A 19,740-nucleotide genomic window follows, 5' to 3' on the forward strand; every position below is an offset into this window, starting at 1 on the left:
TAAACGGCGTCAGACCTCAGACGAAACGGCCTCAGACGAAAAAGCCTCAGACGAAAAAGCCTCAGACGAAAAAGCCTCAGACGAAACGGCCTCAGACGAAAAAGCCTCAGACGAAAAAGCCTCAGACGAAACGGCCTCAGACGAAAAAGCCTCAGACGAAACGGCCTCAGACTGAACGGCCTCAGACGAAAAAGCCTCAGACGAAACGGCCTCAGACGAAAAAGCCTCAGACGAAAAAGCCTCAGACGAAACGGCCTCAGACGAAAAAGCCTCAGACGAAACGGCCTCAGACGAAAAAGCCTCAGACGAAAAAGCCTCAGACGAAACGGCCTCAGACGAAAAAGCCTCAGACGAAACGGCCTCAGACTGAACGGCCTCAGACGAAAAAGCCTCAGACGAAACGGCCTCAGACGAAAAAGCCTCAGACGAAACTGCCTCAGACATATTTATTTTATTTATTTTTAAATTCGAGGGGGGGGGGGGGGGGGGGGGGGGGGGGTGACTAAACGGCCTCAGATATAATTATTTTATTTATTTATATATTTTTAAATTGGGGGGAAGCGGAGCGTTGCCGGGGAACATGAAACGTCATCAAGATGCGACCACAACAACCCTGGCGCGTCTATGGGCGCGGAATGAAAATACAGTAAGTAAGTTTTAGTTAACGTTCGCCGTTCTGTTTCTTTTGCTTATGCCATTGTTATATATATTGATTTATTGACTTATGGTTAAAAGGTAGGAAGAGAGCTAGCGTTATATTATATTTTTTTAAATTGTAAAATTAGGCCGATACTATTGTGTCTTGCTAATCGTAGCTAGCTTCAGTACATTAACGTTAGTAGCAATGGCTAATGTTTTGCTAAATTGGTCAGTAATTGATCCATATATATTTCAGCAGATGGACAGAGTGAAAGCCTATGAGGATCTTCAAAAAGAACTTGAAAACGGTAACGACTGTTTCATTGTGGTTTAACGGTAATGGTAGCACATTCATGCTGACTTTAACTGCCACACAACGCTGACAGAATTGAGCTTTAATCATGTATGTATGTGTACTTTTTGTTGTTAAAATATAAAAGGTGAATTTGATTCAAGATTTGGTGACTGACTACTGCATTATTGTCACTCCCTCCACTTCAAATTTAATTTGTAGGTGAGCTTACCAAAAAAGGCTTTGATGCCAAAGTCAAAAAGCTCCTGGCAGCTGACAAAACAGGTAGGCTTGACTATTGATAGTTGTTGCACAACTTGTAAAAAATTACAGGCTGATTGAACGTACAATATGAGGACATCACATTTGTATATGAAGTTCACTGTACAGAAGCCTGTGGCAGTTGTGGAATTAATGCAGTTGTTTCATAACACTGCCCTTCTCATATTGCAGATGACACCAACTCAAGAAGGGCCAATGCATTTTTAAGTAAGGAAAAATAAAATTGTACACAGTTGTAAGAGCTAGTACTGTTACTAAGAAATAGTTTAGATCGCTTGGCTTGACACAATTGTCAGTCTAAATGTATAACTACTTTACAGGTGCAGCAGAGGCATTTGGCAAAGCCAAAAAGCTACTAAAGCCCCAAGTAAAGAAAAAACAATTTCCACTCAATGATAAAGATTTGGGCTGTGGAAAATCATTAGTGAAGGTGTGTGAATACTAAGCCACAGACACAGATTGTATGAATGTGTTGTATACATATCTTTGTAAAGACCTTCTTTTATTATGATTACATTTTATTTTATTTTTTTCCCTTGATGTTAGATAAGACTGGCTCCAATGGAGTGGAAGCCTAGAACTCTCAGAAAGTATGGACGGTACCAGAAACTGATTTTGGATGAAACTCCACCTCGCGTCCTTCTACAAGGCCATGAAACCTATGATGACTTGGTCAACATAGGCAAAAACAGTTTCTGGCCAGGGGATGTTGAGGGGAGTGAGTTCACCCTTTGCCATTCTGATGGGTCCAGGTGGAGTAAGGAGGACTTTCACAAAGAGTATAAGACTGTTTCAGACCTTTCGACTCCATGGAAAAGGACAGTTTATGTTGGACGAAGAGAATGTGGTAATTAATAGGCAATAGTGTAATAAGTATTGCTTTTATCTTTAATGTCCAATTTGTTAATTTTGTAAGAAATATTGTTTTTTTGCAGATGTCATGGTTTCAGGTGATCTAAGTTCCGCCTCAGGTGTGTACTTGTATATCTGCCAATGCTAAATGAAAGATTTTTTAAATTTTGTCTTGTGATTACATTTCCAACCTATATAAGCTTGTGCACTATGTGTTTGCTAATGTATGTTTATATTTTTTGTGTAATGTGTCTAATTTTGCAGATGAACTCCTTAAAACTGATGTGGGCGATGATGAAAGTGGCATCTGTATGTCTGCCGATACTGAATGTATGGACTTTTTTTAGTGTATCTTGAAATTACATATTGAACCGGTATATGGTTGTGTAGTATGTGTGCACTATTGCATGGTTACAATTTTAGTCTAATACATGTCTTATTTTGCAGATGAATTCCCTGAAACTGATGTGGGTAGGAGTCTTGCAGATCAGGTAAAGCCTTGATCTTCATTATGGTCTTATTTGTGTCACGGACATTAGTTAGTACACAGTGGAAAACATGCAGTATAGATATTTTCTCCAAATGTGTTCATAGGATATCCATCCTAAGACATCCAGCTCAGGTGAACTGGAGACAGGGAGAGCGAGAAAGGAAAGCCAGTGCAGGTCACAGGTGGATGTAAATTCAGGGTCATCTGCAATTATAGGCAGAGCTGTAAGCCAAGGGCTGTCACCATGTGCACCTATAGGGGAAAGGAGAGCAGTGGAGGGAGGTGAAGAGCTATTTGTAGGTTCTGCAAATATGTTTCTCCCTGAATCGTCCAGCATGACTCCCATTTTACCATCATGTAAGTAATGTTTTTTGTTAGATTTATCATTAGACATATTTTTAAGCAGAGGTTGAGTTAAACCAAAGAAAGAATAAAAGTTGTCATATTTCAGGGGTAGAAACTGACTACAGCTCCTGGAGATAGCCTTGCATGGTTTAGATATGACTGTTCTACAAACATGACAGGAGTGATTGGAGCACCAAGTGGCAGCTGTTTGATAATGTGTGTTTTTATCCCCAAGTGTATCTTCCACGTGTTCCATATGTGGACAAGGCTTTAATTAAATACGATGAAGAAAACCTACTTGGTGAAGGAACATTTGGCAAGGTATATCAAGGTTCTTTCCATGGTACTCCGGCAGCTGTTAAAAGGATAGTATTTGGCTCTGCAGGATGTGAGGACGACGACATCCAACATGAAATAAACGTGTCCTTGTAAGAACTTACATGTGATTTATATTGTTTTTTTATTTGATAGTGCTGTGTTTGCGAAAGTTTTATAATGATACATTTATCATTGTATTTATCAATGTTGTAAAACAATGTGACACTACATTGTGTTCTTTGTCTTGTATTTTATCAGGAGACTGTCTCATCCCAACATTGTCAGACTCATGGCAGCAGCCCGCAGTGAGACCTGCTTTTTGTTGGCGACCGAATACATTCACGGAGCCACCCTGGAAGCAGTGCTTCATACAGACAACTGCTTTGTAAAGGTGCCATTACTCTTTCTCTTATGTCTGCATGAACAATGTTTAGGTGTGTCTGTGGGGGGGGGGGGCTTACTTACTTTGTCTGCTGCCACAGAAGCACAGGATGTTTGCCATAAAAGCATTTTATTTGCTAGAGCTGTATCTGCCTTTTTTTTATTGCACTTCCACCTATGGGTAATTTGGAAGTTGACGTTCTTGTCAATACGTGTACATTTATTTCGGAAGAGATGCAGGACATAGTTACGATTTCTGCACACTTGACCCCATAATGTTTAATTTGAGCAACATTTTCACTATTTCTTTAGTTTACATATATTTTACCTTTTGTCTTGTTAGCTCGAAGGACATGATGCCAGTTTCATATCATTGGACCTTTCAATGGCTGTTGAGTATATCCATGCACAAAGAATCATTCACCAAGACTTAAAGCCAGCAAATGTCATGGTAAGCTACTTGTCTTGAATTACAGTTTTTCTCCCTGATTTTGTTAATTTTCCCAGATCACAACTGAAATTCTCAACTATTTGTTCAACCTCCACGTCATCAAGTCACTTATGCACATCAGAAAAGCAATTTCTCTGCTTTTTCAACAAGTGAAACAGATACAGTACTGCAGATGCAAATGCTTTGGCATATTCATGCAAAGGATTATGTACACTTATACAATTTCCTACATTATCCAGAGCGTATGTTATGTACTGTAGATAAACATGTTTTACATAGGTTATTTTTGATTGTCTTGCCCCCTGAAACATCTAATCATTCGTTCATTGCATGAATCAGTACATGCAGAATGGTTGAACATGTCACATTTTCAATACTGTAACACATTTTGATCGACATGGCATGATCACTTAAATGTAGGAAAGAGTGGACGACTATACATAATTTGCATGAATGTCCCAAAGGATTTGTCCAAAACAATTAGAAATTTGTTTTATGATGTGCACCAATGACTACATGTGGAGGTTGAATAATAAGTTTTGAGATTTTAAATTCTGATCTGAGAAATCTATCAAGCAACTGAAAAAAAATTGTAAAGACAAATTAACCCATATTGTGGGTGTGGTGTTAAGTTGTGAGCTTCATCCCTCTGCCAAGGTTGCCTTGCATCTGTTTCCTGAGATTCACTGCACATCAATAAAAAAAAAGTTAAAAGTGCATCCTACCTGAATACCATAAACATTGGACACTATGGGTGATAGGACTGTAATTAGTATGGGAATTATATAGGTATTATGTCTGTTGCAGCCACGTGGTTTTGACCAGTTATACAATCTGTGAGATTTTGGACAACCTGACCTTAAAAGATTTGTATTTCAATACCTTACAGGTTCACTACCCATCTAAGAAGGCAATCCTGACAGACTGGGGCCTGGCAAACATTAGAGACACTGTGATGGTTCGTCAAGGCAGTAGGTTCACTGCACAGGCTGTAGGGCCAACTGGTGGTACTTATCTTTACATGGCTCCCGAATGCATTCTACACTTTGAAGAGGCCTCCTTGCAGACAGACATGTGGTCCATGGGAGCTACATACCTGGAGCTCCTCACTGGGTCTGTTCCGTGGAAGGTCAAGAAACAACGAGAGCTGGTTGCACTAATGGCTGCCAAAACCCCACCACATGCCCTAGCACATCTCAGTGAGAGGTACAGTTTTCTTAGTGGGTTGGTAAGCTATGACCCCGCATCGAGGCCTGCCGCATCTGATGTTGTACAGTTCCTCAAGTCAGGAGTTGATCTTGCAAGCCGATATGGCTACAGCTGGTAATCAAGCAATAAGTTGGGGTTCAACAGTACATTTTTACCACTGTGCTAATATGTTTTGCTGTATGTTGTAGTCTGCTGTTTATGAAGCACTGAAATTCTTTTCTTACAGTTGAAAATTATCAAGAAATCAAAATGTAGGTTAGGACCTTTGAAACATGGAAAACATTGTTTAACAAGAAAGTTTCACTTTTTCTGAACACTAAACTTCCAATACTGTGAAAATGTTCAAATAAAAACATTGCCAGTTATTTGTATCATTTTATTTCTCAAAAGGTATTTAATATACTCCAGCTGATAGCCCTGTCGCTTGTCTTAGCCAAAGGAAGACTGGTGAGGTGTTTTAAAGATGTCACTTGCTCACTCCCCTCCCATCCTCTGTCTGATGAGAACTTCGTATATCTCATTTGCCTCTGCAAATGTACAGGGTGTAGGAATTGTATTCTTGTTCATGGCAGTGGTGAATTCTTGGACTATCATGAGGTATGCAGCAAGACAACCATCTGCTGTGTTTGGAAAATGACTGCTTTCCAAAATGGCATGGCACATGTCTCGGAACTCCTGGTTTGCCACCATTGATGGTTCATCTTTCTCACTGACAAGTTCTTTAGCGTAGTCGAGGAGGTCTGTGTCGACTGGGCACAGCATGTCAGCAAAACCTGCAATTGGGGGAACATTTTCCATTAGAATGACAAGTACATCAATAATTGCAAAGCTGTTTCAGAGCATGCATATAAATCAGTTCACCATGACCTACAATGCTTTAAGCTGAAGCTTCAATGTCTTTCCTGCATGTTAATTTAAATATGAAATGTTTTAAGTAGGTTTACAGATTTAGTAATATGAAATTAAAAAGATAGGTAGCCAACACTAAAACATAAACAAATATTTACAAATTTCAGAATTTGTTCCTATAATCTGTCAGTCTGATGCAATGGTGTGATTACATTGGCAAATGACGTGTGTTTTGTTACGTTAGAATTAAGTTAAATAAAGATTATCAACTTTTGTTGCAACTTGCAAGTAACATACCAGGAGGTGGGGACGTGTAGAGAACATCTGGCTTCCCAAATGGACCTGCAGCATAGCGTTGTTTGCGGATGTCATGGGTGTTCCATGTTATCTGCTCAGTTTTCAAATCTTTCTGAAGGAGTGGAAGGTGTGTGTACTGCAAGCAGTTGCTTTGGAGAAAGAAATGGAACTCAATGTTAACATTAAATCTGTTAGTGACATGCAATTAATCTGATCATTATTGACTTACATGTGTACAGGGTTGTCAAGCTCAAGGATGCCAGACTCCATCATGGCCTAAGCATGTGATTTTGAAAAAGACAGAAGTTGTATGTTTTAGCATTACATCAGTGAACCAAATTCTAAATTTATGTCAATCAAGTCTATGATTACAATAAGAGTGAGGAAATGCCCAAAAACTACAAGATTTTAATTCCCAAAGATGAGTGGGTTTTTTAAATAAAAATAAAGTCATGTAGCAAAGTAACTAGAAAATCAGGGTATGCAGCATTTATTTTCTTTTATATTAAGTCAAAACATCCTCATGCTTTTCCTTAAATACGCATACACAACAGTTAGGATCACTTCAGAAGGCAATAGAATAAAGCAAATGCTCCTGCTTGACGAGGACTTTTTTGATCTTATACTCTACAGTTTATATGTGTTTCTTGGGGACAGATTCAATCAGCCTTGACTAGCAACACATTACATTTAGAAAACTATCTAATCCAAGATATGGTCCAAAAACAAAAGAAAGTCAAACATCTAAATTGTCAGTTGGTGTTGGATGTTCATTTTACATCAAGCTGGTGTAAATGTCAAGCAAAAAAACATTAAACTTTAGGAGCGTACTTTTTTTATTACGTCTGTATTGTTAAATCATTTGCTTTTATACCTCAAATGTTATCAGCCATTTCTTGATCCATGCCCTCTTTAAAATGCTGTTGAACCATTCGGCTCTCTAAACAATGAAAAATTACTGATGCATTTTGAATGCCATCAGTGCCGGTCTAAAAATATTTGTGTATAAATGTAAAAACTTTCCTGGTTGTGCACTGATGTCCCCATTCTGAAGCACTGCTGTGCCTGGTTCCCCTGCTCACGCATGTGAAATGCCATCTGCATTTGACCAACAACAAGGTTCTCCTTTCCTCTGTCACCTCGAATCAATTTGGGACAGCCTGAGCATACAAAAAGAAAATCTTTTGTTTGTGCCATAACTGTTTGGTATTTGAAACCATATCAAGGACATTCTATTGTTACCAAAACTTAAATCTTTCGCTTGGTAACTGTTTTCTAGGAATTCCAACCAATTAAAAACAATACAGTGCATACCACCCTGCTCCTGAACAGCATCGTAGAAGTATCTTGCAACAAATCTTTGCTTGCGGTTGGAAGTGCCTAGCTTCAACCAAAGAAGTTTCCTAGAAAAACTGAGTGGACAACAACAGAAAAGGTGCACATATTCACATTACTATAATAGGACTGAATTACCGTTATGGCACGTGTAATCATAGCAAGACTTTTACTGAAAGTCTACATGGCCATATGTGACAAAATCTACATCAACACCTAATCTTCATGGAACATTAAATTATCAATGAATTTACAGACTGCAAAGAAAATGCAACATACCCATCAATACCTAGATGTATCCACATGCCAAAGAACTTCAGTTTGTCATTACCTGTATGGAACAATGTATGTTTCTGAATGAGTATAAACTTACCATCTTAGAAGTTGATCACTTAAATTTAAAAGATAAGATATGTACCATCAATGTGCCAGGTGTCATTTGTCCATGGCAGAAGTAATTCCTCCGGTGAATTTTCTTCTTGCCAGGAGCTCTTTTTTGAAGACCACTTGCATCCAGATCCCTCATTATTTCAGCAACATCATTTCTATATTAACAGGAGATTACAAATTAATTAAAATGACCTACAAATTAATTGAAATGAGCTTCTACCTCATAACATTAAGAGCAAAGTATAGAGACCAACCTGTAGCAAGGCTGCACTCCTCTGATATCCCGAACCCGTTTCAGCATTGCCCTGATGCCTTGTTCAGGTGACCACTGTCTCATCTCACTCTGTAAATCAACACATTGCACAACATATTAAACCATTTGAATTATCATAAGGAAAAACACTGCAAATACAACCTGAGCAACTAACATTTCATTACATGTATTCAATATATCGGCAAAAATCCTGCAACAAAGGTTCCAGAAAAACATATTAATATCTTAGCCTTATTGACGATACTTGTTTTATTAAGGCTTACCTCCACAGCTTTGCGGATTTCAGTGAGAGGTCGCTGGGGGTCTCTCCGCCTCAATCCCAGAACTTTCAAAATCCTTCTCATGTGTCTCTCACTGTTAGGTCACAAAACAACCACAATACATGCTTTCCTTATAAAAGCACATGCATTGTGTCTTGTCCACAAGGAAAAGACTTTTGTAATTATAAGACAATGTGCATATCAGAGATGTGTCATGTCAATGGTATCTGATACAGCAACACATTTCTCAAAATGCAGGCCTACCTGATTTCATGTCCAGATGAAGCCAATACAGAGCGTATTTCCTTCTGTTTCAAGCCATTTCTGAATAACAATATTATCATATCCTCTACAAAACGTTAAGTGTGACAACCATAGGTTGAATGATATTCTAACACCTGTACTGATGCAAAATAGCTAGCCAGTGGAATTATGGAAATTTCTGGGTGTGAACATTCTACTTAAGAGGTAGTAACTTTATTCAGCTAAAACTCATACATACATAGCCTCATAAGTATATTGATGATTGTGGATACTCCTTTCACTCTTGCTGTCAGTTGACATCTTGCACCAATGTCTGAAAAAAAGTAAACAACAAAAATGTTATTGCAAAATAATAGCGTTAGGCAATTAGTAGAAATCCACAACTGACAGCTTTCTATACAATACGTCATTTGAAATTTAACGAGCTATAATTTTAGGACTAATGGTCAGTATTTACACTTGGTTCATTTTAAATATCAAACAAAATGTGAGAATTTGATTTACTACAATACACGACCTAATCACTTCACTGTTTTAAGTGCTTTAATAGCCTCACAGCGTTAATCATTTAAAGCCTCCCATAATCATTTAAGGGAGCTAAAATATGTGTCTGCTACAAACGTATGCTATGTACATTTGTAGCAATTGCTACTACTGAAGCTAGCTACGATTAGCAAGACACAATAGTATCGGCCTAATTTTACAATTTAAAAAATATAATATAACGCTAGCTCTCTTCCTACCTTTTAACCATAAGTCAATAAATCAATATATATAACAATGGCATAAGCAAAAGAAACAGAACGGCGAACGTTAACTAAAACTTACTTACTGTATTTTCATTCCGCGCCCATAGACGCGCCAGGGTTGTTGTGGTCGCATCTTGATGACGTTTCATGTTCCCCGGCAACGCTCCGCTTCCCCCCAATTTAAAAATATATAAATAAATAAAATAATTATATCTGAGGCCGTTTAGTCACCCCCCCCCCCCCCCCCCCTCGAATTTAAAAATAAATAAAATAAATATGTCTGAGGCTTTTTCGTCTGAGGCTTTTTCGTCTGAGGCCGTTTCGTCTGAGGCTTTTTCGTCTGAGGCTTTTTCGTCTGAGGCCGTTTCGTCTGAGGCTTTTTCGTCTGAGGCCGTTTCGTCTGAGGCTTTTTCGTCTGAGGCCGTTCAGTCTGAGGCCGTTTCGTCTGAGGCTTTTTCGTCTGAGGCCGTTTCGTCTGAGGCTTTTTCGTCTGAGGCTTTTTCGTCTGAGGCCGTTTCGTCTGAGGCTTTTTCGTCTGAGGCCGTTTCGTCTGAGGCTTTTTCGTCTGAGGCCGTTCAGTCTGAGGCCGTTTCGTCTGAGGCTTTTTCGTCTGAGGCTTTTTCGTCTGAGGCCGTTTCGTCTGAGGTCTGACGCCGTTTAGTCTGAGACAGTTTCATCTGAGGCCGTTTAGTCTGAGGTCTGACACCCGACGGAGGTTTTCCTGAGAACTGATGCTTTTTCGTCTGAGGTCTGACACCTTCGTCTGAGACCTGAGGATGTCCTAAAATGTATGCCGTAGGCATGTCTTTTTGGAAAGATGGCTAACTCCCAGGCTTTGTAAATCAAAAAGTCTCCTCTTATCTTCTGATAGCTAAAACATGCAGGAAGCACAGGAACCTGGCTCACACACATTATTCACATCATTTATTCGAAGAAATACTTCTGTCTCTGTAAATCGAGGGCAGCTGACAAGACACAGACAGCTCTTGGCACAACGCAGTCATTTTTTTTTTTGTGAATGACATCTGGATAACAAGAGCACCTGCACTGAGTGACCCCGCAGGAATGGGTGTGTGTGTGTGGTGGTGTTGGGGGGGGGGGGTCTGAATCTGAATTTGTGTTAAGATGTTGATGATGAAGAATTCAGTTGTTTGTGTGCTTTGCCAGAAGATACGGGTTGTCCAGGGTCATCTGGTGGTGCGGTGGGTTCAGGTTTAGTTCGACAGGCGCATGAACTCTGCCCTCTTCTATTTTCTCTGTCTAACTTTATTCTGTTTCAGATCAAACAAAGAATAATGAACTTTCTAAACTAAGATCGTTTAAAGTTCACATGTTCAGCCTAGAGCTACTGCACATCTGTGGTTTCTGACCAACAGCTGTTTCTATTTTTCCAAAGTGCACGGTGCGAGAGTCGAAATGGCTTCAGGAAATCTGATTTTCCAAAAGCACCAATGGTGCGGCAAGTCAGAGGTAAACCATAGAAGAAAACATTTGTTGAAAATGTCAACATATATTTAACAGTTTCCTTTTAGTTTGCAGTATACTTGTGTCAAATTAGGAGTTTTCGGTCATAAGATCTCACTTTGAACATTTTTAACTCACCTAAAAAGTATGCACCACATGAAGTACTCTGACTTCTTCCAGTATCCAGCACTAGAAAGCTTAGCACCCTTTAGACTGGATTTATACTTACATGAAAATGTGGTCTTCTAACCCTGTATGTTCTGCTTTTGGAGATAGTTCAATCATGTGCCGCTAAATAATCATTTTAATGACTTAAAAAGTGACGTTGGCCCCGTGTCTTGTGGAATATGACCTGAATGGAACTAAAATCAACCGAGCACCAAAAGAGGTCAATACCGCAGTGAAGTGGAAAGACAAGGTGAGGAAGTGATGCGACACCTTAAGACTGGAAAAGTTTGCAAAGACTCTTCAGTCGGTGTCCTCCAGGTGAAGTGACCTTCACTTCCTTTTCAAAACTGCAAGAAAAACATTGCTGACATGTATAATTAGCCACCGCCAGCAGATCATCTCAGTTCATACACACACACACACACACACACACAAGTGTCTGGTGTTAAATTTAGCATGGCTAAAAACACCTTCCCATGTCAGGAACTGTACATCATGGTCAGCTAGGCTTCCTCCTCTCTGTGGCTCAAAGCAGCTGGTGGATCTCCACCTTTCTGCAGACTCTTGCGTTTATATTTGTATCTTACAAACCATAAGAGGGAGTTTGTTAAGGTAATATAAACCATTATCAAAGTCTACAACAATTTGTTATCCATCAACAATTTATTGATGTCTTTTTTTAGAAAAAAAAATAAGATCATTGAAATGTCCAAGTCTTATTGATCCTGAGGCAGAAATGAAACATGTTCATTTTGCTTATCATGGAATCCTTTTTAATTTGTCCAGAATTCAAGACACACTCAGCTGAGAGGAACCAGAAAAACTAGCAAAGCGACTGTAGCGACTTGAAACCACTTGATAAATAACTCAACACCAAAATGTACATTTTGCTCTTTAATTCAAAAATATTTTCAAATCAAATTGTTAAAATTAAAAAGAATCATTCCACTTCCACTAGAATTAGGGTCATTTTTTAAGTACGGACTTTTTGATACTTCATTAAAATGTGAGGGGTAAGAGAACCCTGCTCTGTATTGATATATTCCGGACTGGGCAGATCATCCAATCAAACCTGGAGCGAGTGCCCATTGATAGAGCTTCAGAATGGTTTATTTGACCAGAACCATCGCAGTTGCATATCTGAAACCTATCTGTCCTCATCAACATGTTCTTGAGCGAAGTGATGATCCTCAGCTTTTCCGGAAAGTCCCTGAAGCGTTTCCTCTCTGCCGACACGCATCTCAAACGACAAAACAGCTGTAATAAACAGCCCCTGATTTTTGTTATACATGTGGTCCTAAACCTGACCTCAAATAGAGTAATTTCTCCCTTTTAGTCTTGCCCAACCTGAATTAAATACTATTTCACAAGGGACAGAAGTCATGGGTAGCAACACGCTGAACAGGTGCTTCATATGTCATTTTACACTGCGTAAATCCATAACCCTGCAATAACCCACTGACCCCTGTGCTGAAAACCACATCCTTCTAAAAATGACTTCATCAGAAATAAACTTAGTGGGGGGAAAAAAATCAAAAACAAAAACAAGACTGCCCCCTTGTGGCTAAGCAGGAAAACAGTGCATGCTGCTGCTGCCAACAGATGATAAAACAGTAAATAAGGCATTCATTTATACATCAAACACTTCAAAATTGCAATTAGCACTTTACATTTCACCACAAACAACTGAAAATGTTACAGATTTTCTCAGCACTCATTATTTTACAGCATGAAGGGAAATTGGCATCGTACTGTTCCAATCATGTCAAGCAGAGGAAGAAAAGATGTTCTTTTCTCCCCTTTTTAATTTGATGAAGCCTCGCTGAAAGAGAGAAAAAGTAAATGATAGTGAAAAGTGATGGATTGAGATGTCAGTAGATGAAGAGGACTCGAGTGCGGGGCAGAGTGGACAAAGTGTCTGCCATCTTGCGGATCCTGGCATAGTTGATGAATCCTCGGAGGAAGAGTAAAAACCCTGAGGAGCGAAAAAAAAAAAAAAAAAAAAGGGTGAGACCAAAATAGAAGATCTATTGGGAACAACACAGTTACTCATGTTACCAATATGGTAAGATTGCAATGGTGTTGCTGAGGACTGCAGTACAAACTAGTTGAGACAAACATTTGTGCAAAAAAATAAGCAAGCGTTGAGCTCTCGCTAAGCTTCCACAGGCATCAGACTTTTTTTAGACGGTACAAACATTAACAACTGTTTTTAAAAACATCTGGTTCTTTGAAGGAAAAAAAAACTACAAGACTAAAAATAATGACTATTTTCCAATTACAGCTTCTACGAAGGTAAGCCACATCAACATTAACGCAGACTGACGGAGACTAAGAGCAGAAACTTATCACACAAAGGACAAAAACCCTTCTTTAGATTTGAATGTAAGATACTTACCCAAAACCAGGAAGACCCACCACAGCCAATACTGCCCATCAAAGTAACCAGGGAAGTATGTGGAGAACTGCAGAGAACCCAACAGAACAATAGAAACGACTGGTTAGAATAACTATGGCCTCAGCTGTCCTGCATTTTAAAAGTGAAGGAATTAACTTCGAGGAGCGCCAACGAGCCGACCACGACAGAAACAGCAGAGTGGGGCTAATGGGTTGTTTGTTCGTACATTTAACCACATTTTAGGAGTCTTTTCGTGTGTAACGTGTTTGTGTTATATATTCACCCTGACTATTAGGATCCATTTGATGAGAGAGAGCCCGAAGCCTGAGATGGCCCCGTAGCGGCCGGCTGCTGATGTGGTCAGACAGAAAGACAAGAAGAAACCGATCCAGTTGAACAGGAATGCCACTGGGGGAAGGATTGAGGGGAAACAAAACAGAGTATTAGACATTACAAAAAAAAAAAAAAAAAAGTTCCTCAGATGAGATAGAAATTAATTTCTTTGAAGGGGGGGGGGGGGGGGGGGGGGAAAGATGAGTGAAAATGAAAAAGAGGCAAATATATCGTTAGATTGGGTTACTTACTGAAAAAGGTAAGCATGAAAATGCCATCGTTTCCTATCCGCAGCTGATCGGCATCTTCAAAGTCATCTCTGGTAACAAAGTCTTCATCCTGCGACAAGAGAAAAGAGTCAGCTAATTGCCCCGCTCGAACAAATTCACCACATCCCATCCTGACATTAGAAAATCCAAATGAAGTCCGAGAGACAGATTTGGCTGTTTGCGTTCACACGTGCAGCTCACCACGGAAACTTCAGGAGTTTTTCCAGGAGTTTTGTGCAAGTGTGAACACGGCTTTCAGCCTACAGCTCGATGTAAATGTTGATGAGGTTTCTTTTTACTTCACCTGGTTAAAAACGTTAAGTGAGCATTTCTACAGGTACTTAAAAGTGACTGAGAAATCTAAAATCAAGCACAGGTAAGCCACTGCTAGAAGAAATCAAGAACGTATGCAGACAACAGACATAAAATACAACACAAGCACAGAAAAGACCATGTGAGACCATCACAAACAGCAAGCCAATCGAATTACACGATTTACAGTTTGTCCAGATTGGGGTCAAATTCACTGTAGGACTTCAAGAAAAGCTAGAACATCCTGTGGGACTATCAGCTAATCACTAACTAGCTCTCTATATACAACAAACACACAATACAGGTGAGGTGTGGGGCACACATAGACAAAGTAGGTGCTTTACATCCGTGTTCACACACCAAACAAGGACCAAATACACTTCCCACTCCTTCCAGTTACCTCTAGTGAACTGCGAATTACATCGTCAAAAGTCTCCAGGCGTTCCCTGTGCTGAGGCTGCTGCTGAGAGCAAGGCAGTGTGTGGCAGAGAAACACAACACCAACAATCAAACAGAGAGGCTTCAGACGCAGGCGTAAGGCATCACAGTGACCACTAGAGGTCAGAGCTGAGCAGTCGATTTGCCAATAGACTTCTTTCAACCCCTCTCACAGTCGAGAGTAGCTTTTTAATGACACATCAGGTTTGTATGAATGGATGATTAGTTTCGAAGGAAGCTGGCAAACGCTCATGTTAGTTTCATAAGTGCATTAAGAGAGGTCACATGTTGGCGTCATTTTTTCTCGGTCCCGCAGGCGTTGGAAAAATGATAAAGTGCTTCACCTTTTGTACATATGAATAAGTGGAAAGGTGAGAAGATTTGTGTTAACCAAAGAAAACTAATGTTTCCCTCATAATTACAGTTGTTAAAGCTTTAATAATTTGATATTAGAAAGAAATAAATGAAGGGGCTATCATGTCAGCAAAAAAAAAAAAAAAAACATTTTAAATGCTGTTGCAGTTTTTTTTTTGTTAAATCCTACAGAAAATAAAGAATAAACCTGTGTCAAAATAAAAGTCAGTCAACACCTGGATATTATTTTAAAGTTATATCAAACGCTTAAATGTCGACCCTGACGCCTGTGAGGTGACTTAAAAAAAGACACCAAAATGCTGGATAACAAAACAATGTTCAGTAACTCTATCTAAGCTCTCTGGATTCTAATCACTGATAACCAGTTTCCAAAGTAAACATACAGCTTTGTTCTTTCATTTTTAAAGACAAAAAAAAAACAAAAAAAACACAAGGTTTCGAGGCGCTCAGCACTTCCCGCCTTGCAAACTTGCAGCTTGAGCACAACTTGCAGTGTCTGTGTGCGTGTGAGTTCAGCCAAAATACGAAAGAGAGACAAAAAAAAACAAAAAACAGTGAGACACTCACTCTTCCTGTTACCAGAGGAACAGCAGTCTCAGCCTTGGTTCTTTCTGCTTCATCATAGGAAGGCAGCGTCGTCGCCACGTTGTATGATGGAGGCTTGGGGAAAGCCCCATCTTCCTTGTAGTCAAAGAAGGCTGAAAAGGAAAGAGAACAGATTCAAACAAACCTCCTGAATAAAGTCTTACTTTGAATCGACTGTCTGCAGCTGACTGTTTAAACTCACAAAACTGAAGCAGCTACTCAAAATGTCTTTTTCAAAGTTACCGTCTCCAGCCCTTTACACACTACAGCGTTATTATTACACTCTTGTACTTGCAAACTGCACCCTTAATGCTGTAATATTAATAACCCAGTGTGTACATTCACAATGCAATTTGGCATTGTGAAAGGTGCGAGAGGCGGTGTTTGTGCACACAGTGACAGCTTCACTTGAACACACACTCAACACTCCTCCAACATGACACATTTCAACATTCTTCCCCCTTTACACCTCTATTACTACCTCCAATGGTGGATCAGGAGCGAGCGACTTTACCCTCTCATCTCACATCTGTGTGTGACACATTGCACCCAAAGCAAAAAAACGTTCTGCTTTTAACTGGCTTGCTTGCGTAAACATAGCCTGGGTCTGTTGAAAGTGGCAATGATGTTTCAGTAGTCATGGCAACTTAAGGGTCATGTCACATATCAGTAAGACAAAGTGGCATAATTGGATTGAAATTAGGATTTCTTTACTGAGCGCTTATCCTTTCATTAGGCCCCAGGTGCCTTTTATTTAACATTTGAATTTGTATATGTTTTAAATGTTTGTAAACTGAATTTACTATTTACAATTTAAGGTTAATTAATAAATGCCATGTATACGATTCCATGAGTTGACATCTAATATTTATTTTCTTTATTTCATGAATATCTATATTATATTTAAGTTTTGTAATAATTAATTGTTATTTTATGATAAAACTCAATAATCATACTGTTAAAACAAACATTTCTTTGTTAAAAAAAATTATTGGACTTGTACCGACAGATGACTTCAGATCACTTGTTGAAGCTATAAAGAGTGCACTGCTTATATATACTGCATCGACTGTACACCTTATGATGCCTTATTTCCCTGAATTTCCCTCGGGATCAATAAAGTATCTATCTATCTATCTTTTTATTTTATAGTCGACCACACTGATTGATTGTGATCATCCACCAGAAATCGTATACGGCTGCGTTTCCTCAAGTTGTCCCTGTGCAAACTCGTATATGAGCAAATTACCTCAGCACCAGGGAAACATCTGGATGAGTTAGGGACTTACCAGCATTGTCTGCTGTGATGCTGCTGTAAGGGGGTGGGGCATCAGCTGCAACCTGTGGACTTTCTTCTGGATCCTCCTCATTTGGCAGCTGACACAGAGAGAGAGAGAGAGAGAGAGAGAGAGAGAGAGAGAGAGAGAGAGAGAGAGAGAGAGAGAGAGAGAGAGAGAGAGAGAGAGAGAGAGAGAGAGAGAGAGAGAGAGAGAGAGAGAGAGAGAGAGAGAGAGAGAGAGAGAGAGAGAGAGAGAGAGAGAGAGAGAGAGAGAGAGACACCACATCCTGGTTTATTTAAGGCTACATTGCACAAGTGGCAGCCCTGCCTGCTTTCCATTTGAAACAGATGAGGTAAAGAAGTTTAAGACTGTCAGTGTTGATTTTTTACTCAAGAGATCATTAGATTATTGCAACACGCTGGTCTTATTAAATACCACTAAAAAATAGAAAATTTAAACAGGAAATACATGAGAACGGGAAACAGTGTCTAAAATGTTGCTCTTTATTGATTCAGGTTGATAGATTAAGCTGATTAATCAACACTTAACCCAATTCTGAGAAAAGGACTCAGAGAGAAAGCTAGATACCAAGCCATAGATCAATTACTGGGTTTAAAATTTATTTATGAACACTTAAAAACAGTAGTCAGGTCATAACATTGAAGAGAGAGATAGCAGTGGGTCTTCAGACATTAGACTTTAAGTATTCAATACACCACATGATATATTTCTCCTCAAAGAAAACTTCTATTCCATTATGAATGGGGACTGTGGTGATGGGTGACTGGCAAATGTACAATAAGTTAACTTTTATTACTTGCTGGAAATACCCAGTGAGCTTCAATAAGGTCTCTTTTGTGATTAAATATGAAAAAGAGCAAATTGGTGGACGATGAAAAAAAAAGGGTAAAACCAATATGGCCACTTGGACATTTTGGATGGCATTTTTAAATCAAACCATGAATTACTGGTTGTGAGCTACATACATAAGAATAAAAAAGGTACAGGTCTAACAGAGAGTCCTCTTTACACGTGTACAAAATAATAATTATGGAAAAATCACTGAATAGTTATTTTTTATGGAAAAGAAAAACTGATCAACTCAGGTAATTGTGTCACTTTCAACACTATCTTTATGTCCATTTACTTCTGATAGAAAAAACAATTAAAAAACAGATACTTCAAGAAAAAGTGTTCAACCCGACCAAAACATAGCTACGCTAAGCTAAGCCTTTAGCTCGATGGAAACACTGCCGGTCATGTGCTGCGCAGACATTTCAATAAGCAACACAAAACAGACTAGAGTTTAGCGTTTAACCCCAGTAAAATGCTAATTAGCTGACAACGAGTAAGACACCTTGAATTATTTAAAGATACAAGTCTTAACAAAAAAATGAGTTCATATTTATGTGACATCAGGTTGACATCAAAGCCTAGCTCGCTACCAGTTAGCGAGCTAACTGGGACACGTTAATCTACTTGTTGTCTTAAGCTGATAACAGTCAGCTTCACCAGGTGATGTATCATAATAAAACCGAGCTACCTAATGTTAACGATGTCCATTTTCAACAAGGTGCCAATAACGTCACTTTAGGCAGAGTGTGAGCTTCCGTAAGTGAGTGCCATCATCATTTTTGACAATAGATAACTGATAGTTCTATCATACCTGCTGATATCTGGCGCCCGGCTCGGCCATTCCGATCGGAGCGGCTGATAATCAACAACAGAGAAGATTAACGAAGCCGAAATCCAGAGAAAACCCCCCAATTATATAACTGTACAAACTGTAAAGTGAAGCCTCAGTGAAAACCTGTTTCAGACCCGACAGCTCAGTGTGGTCACACCACTGTCAACCTTGAAAGGTGTCAGCGTTATACATGGGACTTCCTGTGAGCTCTTCAAAATAACAGTCCCAATAAAAAGCGTCAGTCATTTTCCTGTCATTCCTGAGTCATCATGGATGAAGTGTTTAGTATCACTCGTACCAATGTGTTTATTTCTTGGCTGATTCTGTGTTCTGTCAATATTTTTGGTGAAAATAAAAATAAAAATCGCTATTATTTTGAAACCTGATTCAACCATCTTTATCCTACACGTCACTTTCTTGACGCAGTCTTTACTCGCCACTTGATTGACGTCAGTAGTCAAAACAAACCCTCTACGCCTTTTATTTGAACTAGAAATGTGTTAAGAGTGTCGATAGGAATATATCGTTTTTAAACGTGTTTAACAGCTGTGCAGTTTATTAGAAATCAAAGTATTTAAAGGGGAAAAAGTCTGCCTTTTGAAACGAAACGAAACAACTAAATATTGTTGAAACGTTACAAAAAAAAACAACTTAAATTTAATTTGTGTGATATTCCTTCATGAGTGGGCCTAATGCAAATAAACGTTTATTTAGCTGAGAAATAAAACAGGGACCGAGCAGCATAGACATTAAG

The 19,740-nt window shown here is 39.2% G+C and overlaps 3 protein-coding genes across 7 annotated transcripts; 1 reads left to right on the forward strand and 2 right to left on the reverse strand.

The window, feature by feature from the left end:
• The first annotated feature begins 895 nt into the window (after positions 1 to 895).
• Positions 896 to 5,624, forward strand: LOC306831259 (cyclin-dependent kinase 2 homolog). Of its 3 annotated transcripts, XM_079355229.1 has the most exons (14): positions 896 to 947; positions 1,154 to 1,216; positions 1,385 to 1,420; positions 1,534 to 1,643; positions 1,760 to 1,992; positions 2,149 to 2,184; positions 2,330 to 2,395; positions 2,513 to 2,556; positions 2,660 to 2,687; positions 2,772 to 2,912; positions 3,136 to 3,328; positions 3,477 to 3,609; positions 3,943 to 4,050; positions 4,940 to 5,624. In XM_079355229.1, exons 5-14 carry the CDS (start codon positions 1,920 to 1,922, stop codon positions 5,375 to 5,377), a joined length of 1,260 nt encoding a protein of 419 aa, XP_079211355.1. In that variant the 5' UTR covers positions 896 to 947; positions 1,154 to 1,216; positions 1,385 to 1,420; positions 1,534 to 1,643; positions 1,760 to 1,919; the 3' UTR covers positions 5,378 to 5,624. The 3 variants fall into 3 exon arrangements, 2 of the variants coding, with proteins under 2 accessions (XP_079211355.1, XP_079211354.1); XM_079355228.1 differs by having other exon boundaries at positions 2,660 to 2,912; XR_013780066.1 differs by lacking the exon at positions 3,136 to 3,328 and having other exon boundaries at positions 1,760 to 2,184; positions 2,660 to 2,912.
• On the reverse strand, positions 3,947 to 9,813 carry LOC306831260 (uncharacterized protein). 2 transcript variants are annotated; one of them, XM_079355231.1, is made up of 14 exons: positions 9,761 to 9,812; positions 9,201 to 9,241; positions 8,929 to 9,013; positions 8,668 to 8,758; positions 8,385 to 8,473; positions 8,159 to 8,285; positions 8,020 to 8,071; positions 7,720 to 7,817; positions 7,429 to 7,565; positions 7,280 to 7,345; positions 6,635 to 6,681; positions 6,406 to 6,554; positions 5,818 to 6,032; positions 3,947 to 4,051 (listed from the first exon to the last, which is right to left on the reverse strand). In XM_079355231.1, the coding sequence occupies exons 7-14, from the start codon at positions 8,043 to 8,045 to the stop codon at positions 4,046 to 4,048; spliced, it is 744 nt and encodes a 247-aa protein (XP_079211357.1). In that variant the 5' UTR covers positions 8,046 to 8,071; positions 8,159 to 8,285; positions 8,385 to 8,473; positions 8,668 to 8,758; positions 8,929 to 9,013; positions 9,201 to 9,241; positions 9,761 to 9,812; the 3' UTR covers positions 3,947 to 4,045. The 2 variants fall into 2 exon arrangements, with proteins under 2 accessions (XP_079211357.1, XP_079211356.1); XM_079355230.1 differs by lacking the exon at positions 3,947 to 4,051 and having other exon boundaries at positions 5,634 to 6,032; positions 9,761 to 9,813.
• Positions 9,814 to 11,953: 2,140 nt separating this feature from the next.
• On the reverse strand, positions 11,954 to 19,193 carry LOC306831386 (NEDD4 family-interacting protein 1-like). 2 transcript variants are annotated; one of them, XM_079355467.1, is made up of 8 exons: positions 18,966 to 19,193; positions 17,309 to 17,396; positions 16,002 to 16,132; positions 15,022 to 15,081; positions 14,292 to 14,379; positions 13,991 to 14,115; positions 13,708 to 13,774; positions 11,954 to 13,284 (listed from the first exon to the last, which is right to left on the reverse strand). In XM_079355467.1, exons 1-8 carry the CDS (start codon positions 18,993 to 18,995, stop codon positions 13,181 to 13,183), a joined length of 693 nt encoding a protein of 230 aa, XP_079211593.1. In that variant the 5' UTR covers positions 18,996 to 19,193; the 3' UTR covers positions 11,954 to 13,180. The 2 variants fall into 2 exon arrangements, with proteins under 2 accessions (XP_079211593.1, XP_079211594.1); XM_079355468.1 differs by lacking the exon at positions 15,022 to 15,081 and having other exon boundaries at positions 18,966 to 19,191.
• Between the last annotated feature and the right edge of the window lie 547 nt (positions 19,194 to 19,740).

The sequence above is a fragment of the Symphodus melops genome (genome assembly GCF_947650265.1).
Source record: "Symphodus melops genome assembly, chromosome: 11".
Lineage (NCBI taxonomy): Eukaryota > Metazoa > Chordata > Actinopteri > Labriformes > Labridae > Symphodus > Symphodus melops.

Excerpts from the sequence above, each read along its gene's own strand:
- LOC306831259 (XM_079355228.1), top strand. The coding sequence starts at position 1,920 with ATGTTGAGGGGAGTGAGTTCACCCTTTGCCATTCTGATGGGTCCAGGT. Across the intron at positions 3,329-3,476 it reads CATGAAATAAACGTGTCCTT|GAGACTGTCTCATCCCAACA; the intron begins GTAAGAACTTAC and ends GTATTTTATCAG. Across the intron at positions 4,051-4,939 it reads TAAAGCCAGCAAATGTCATG|GTTCACTACCCATCTAAGAA; the intron begins GTAAGCTACTTG and ends AATACCTTACAG.
- LOC306831260 (XM_079355230.1), bottom strand. The coding sequence starts at position 8,045 with ATGTGGATACATCTAGGTATTGATGG. Across the intron at positions 7,818-8,019 it reads ATACATCTAGGTATTGATGG|TTTTTCTAGGAAACTTCTTT; the intron begins GTATGTTGCATT and ends TTGTCCACTCAG. Across the intron at positions 6,555-6,634 it reads CTTGACAACCCTGTACACAT|CAACTGCTTGCAGTACACAC; the intron begins GTAAGTCAATAA and ends CTTTCTCCAAAG.
- LOC306831386 (XM_079355467.1), bottom strand. The coding sequence starts at position 18,995 with ATGGCCGAGCCGGGCGCCAGATATCAGCAG. Across the intron at positions 15,082-16,001 it reads TTCCTCTGGTAACAGGAAGA|CAGCCTCAGCACAGGGAACG; the intron begins GTGAGTGTCTCA and ends TGCTCTCAGCAG. Across the intron at positions 13,285-13,707 it reads GTGGGTCTTCCTGGTTTTGG|GGTTTTTACTCTTCCTCCGA; the intron begins GTAAGTATCTTA and ends TTCGCTCCTCAG.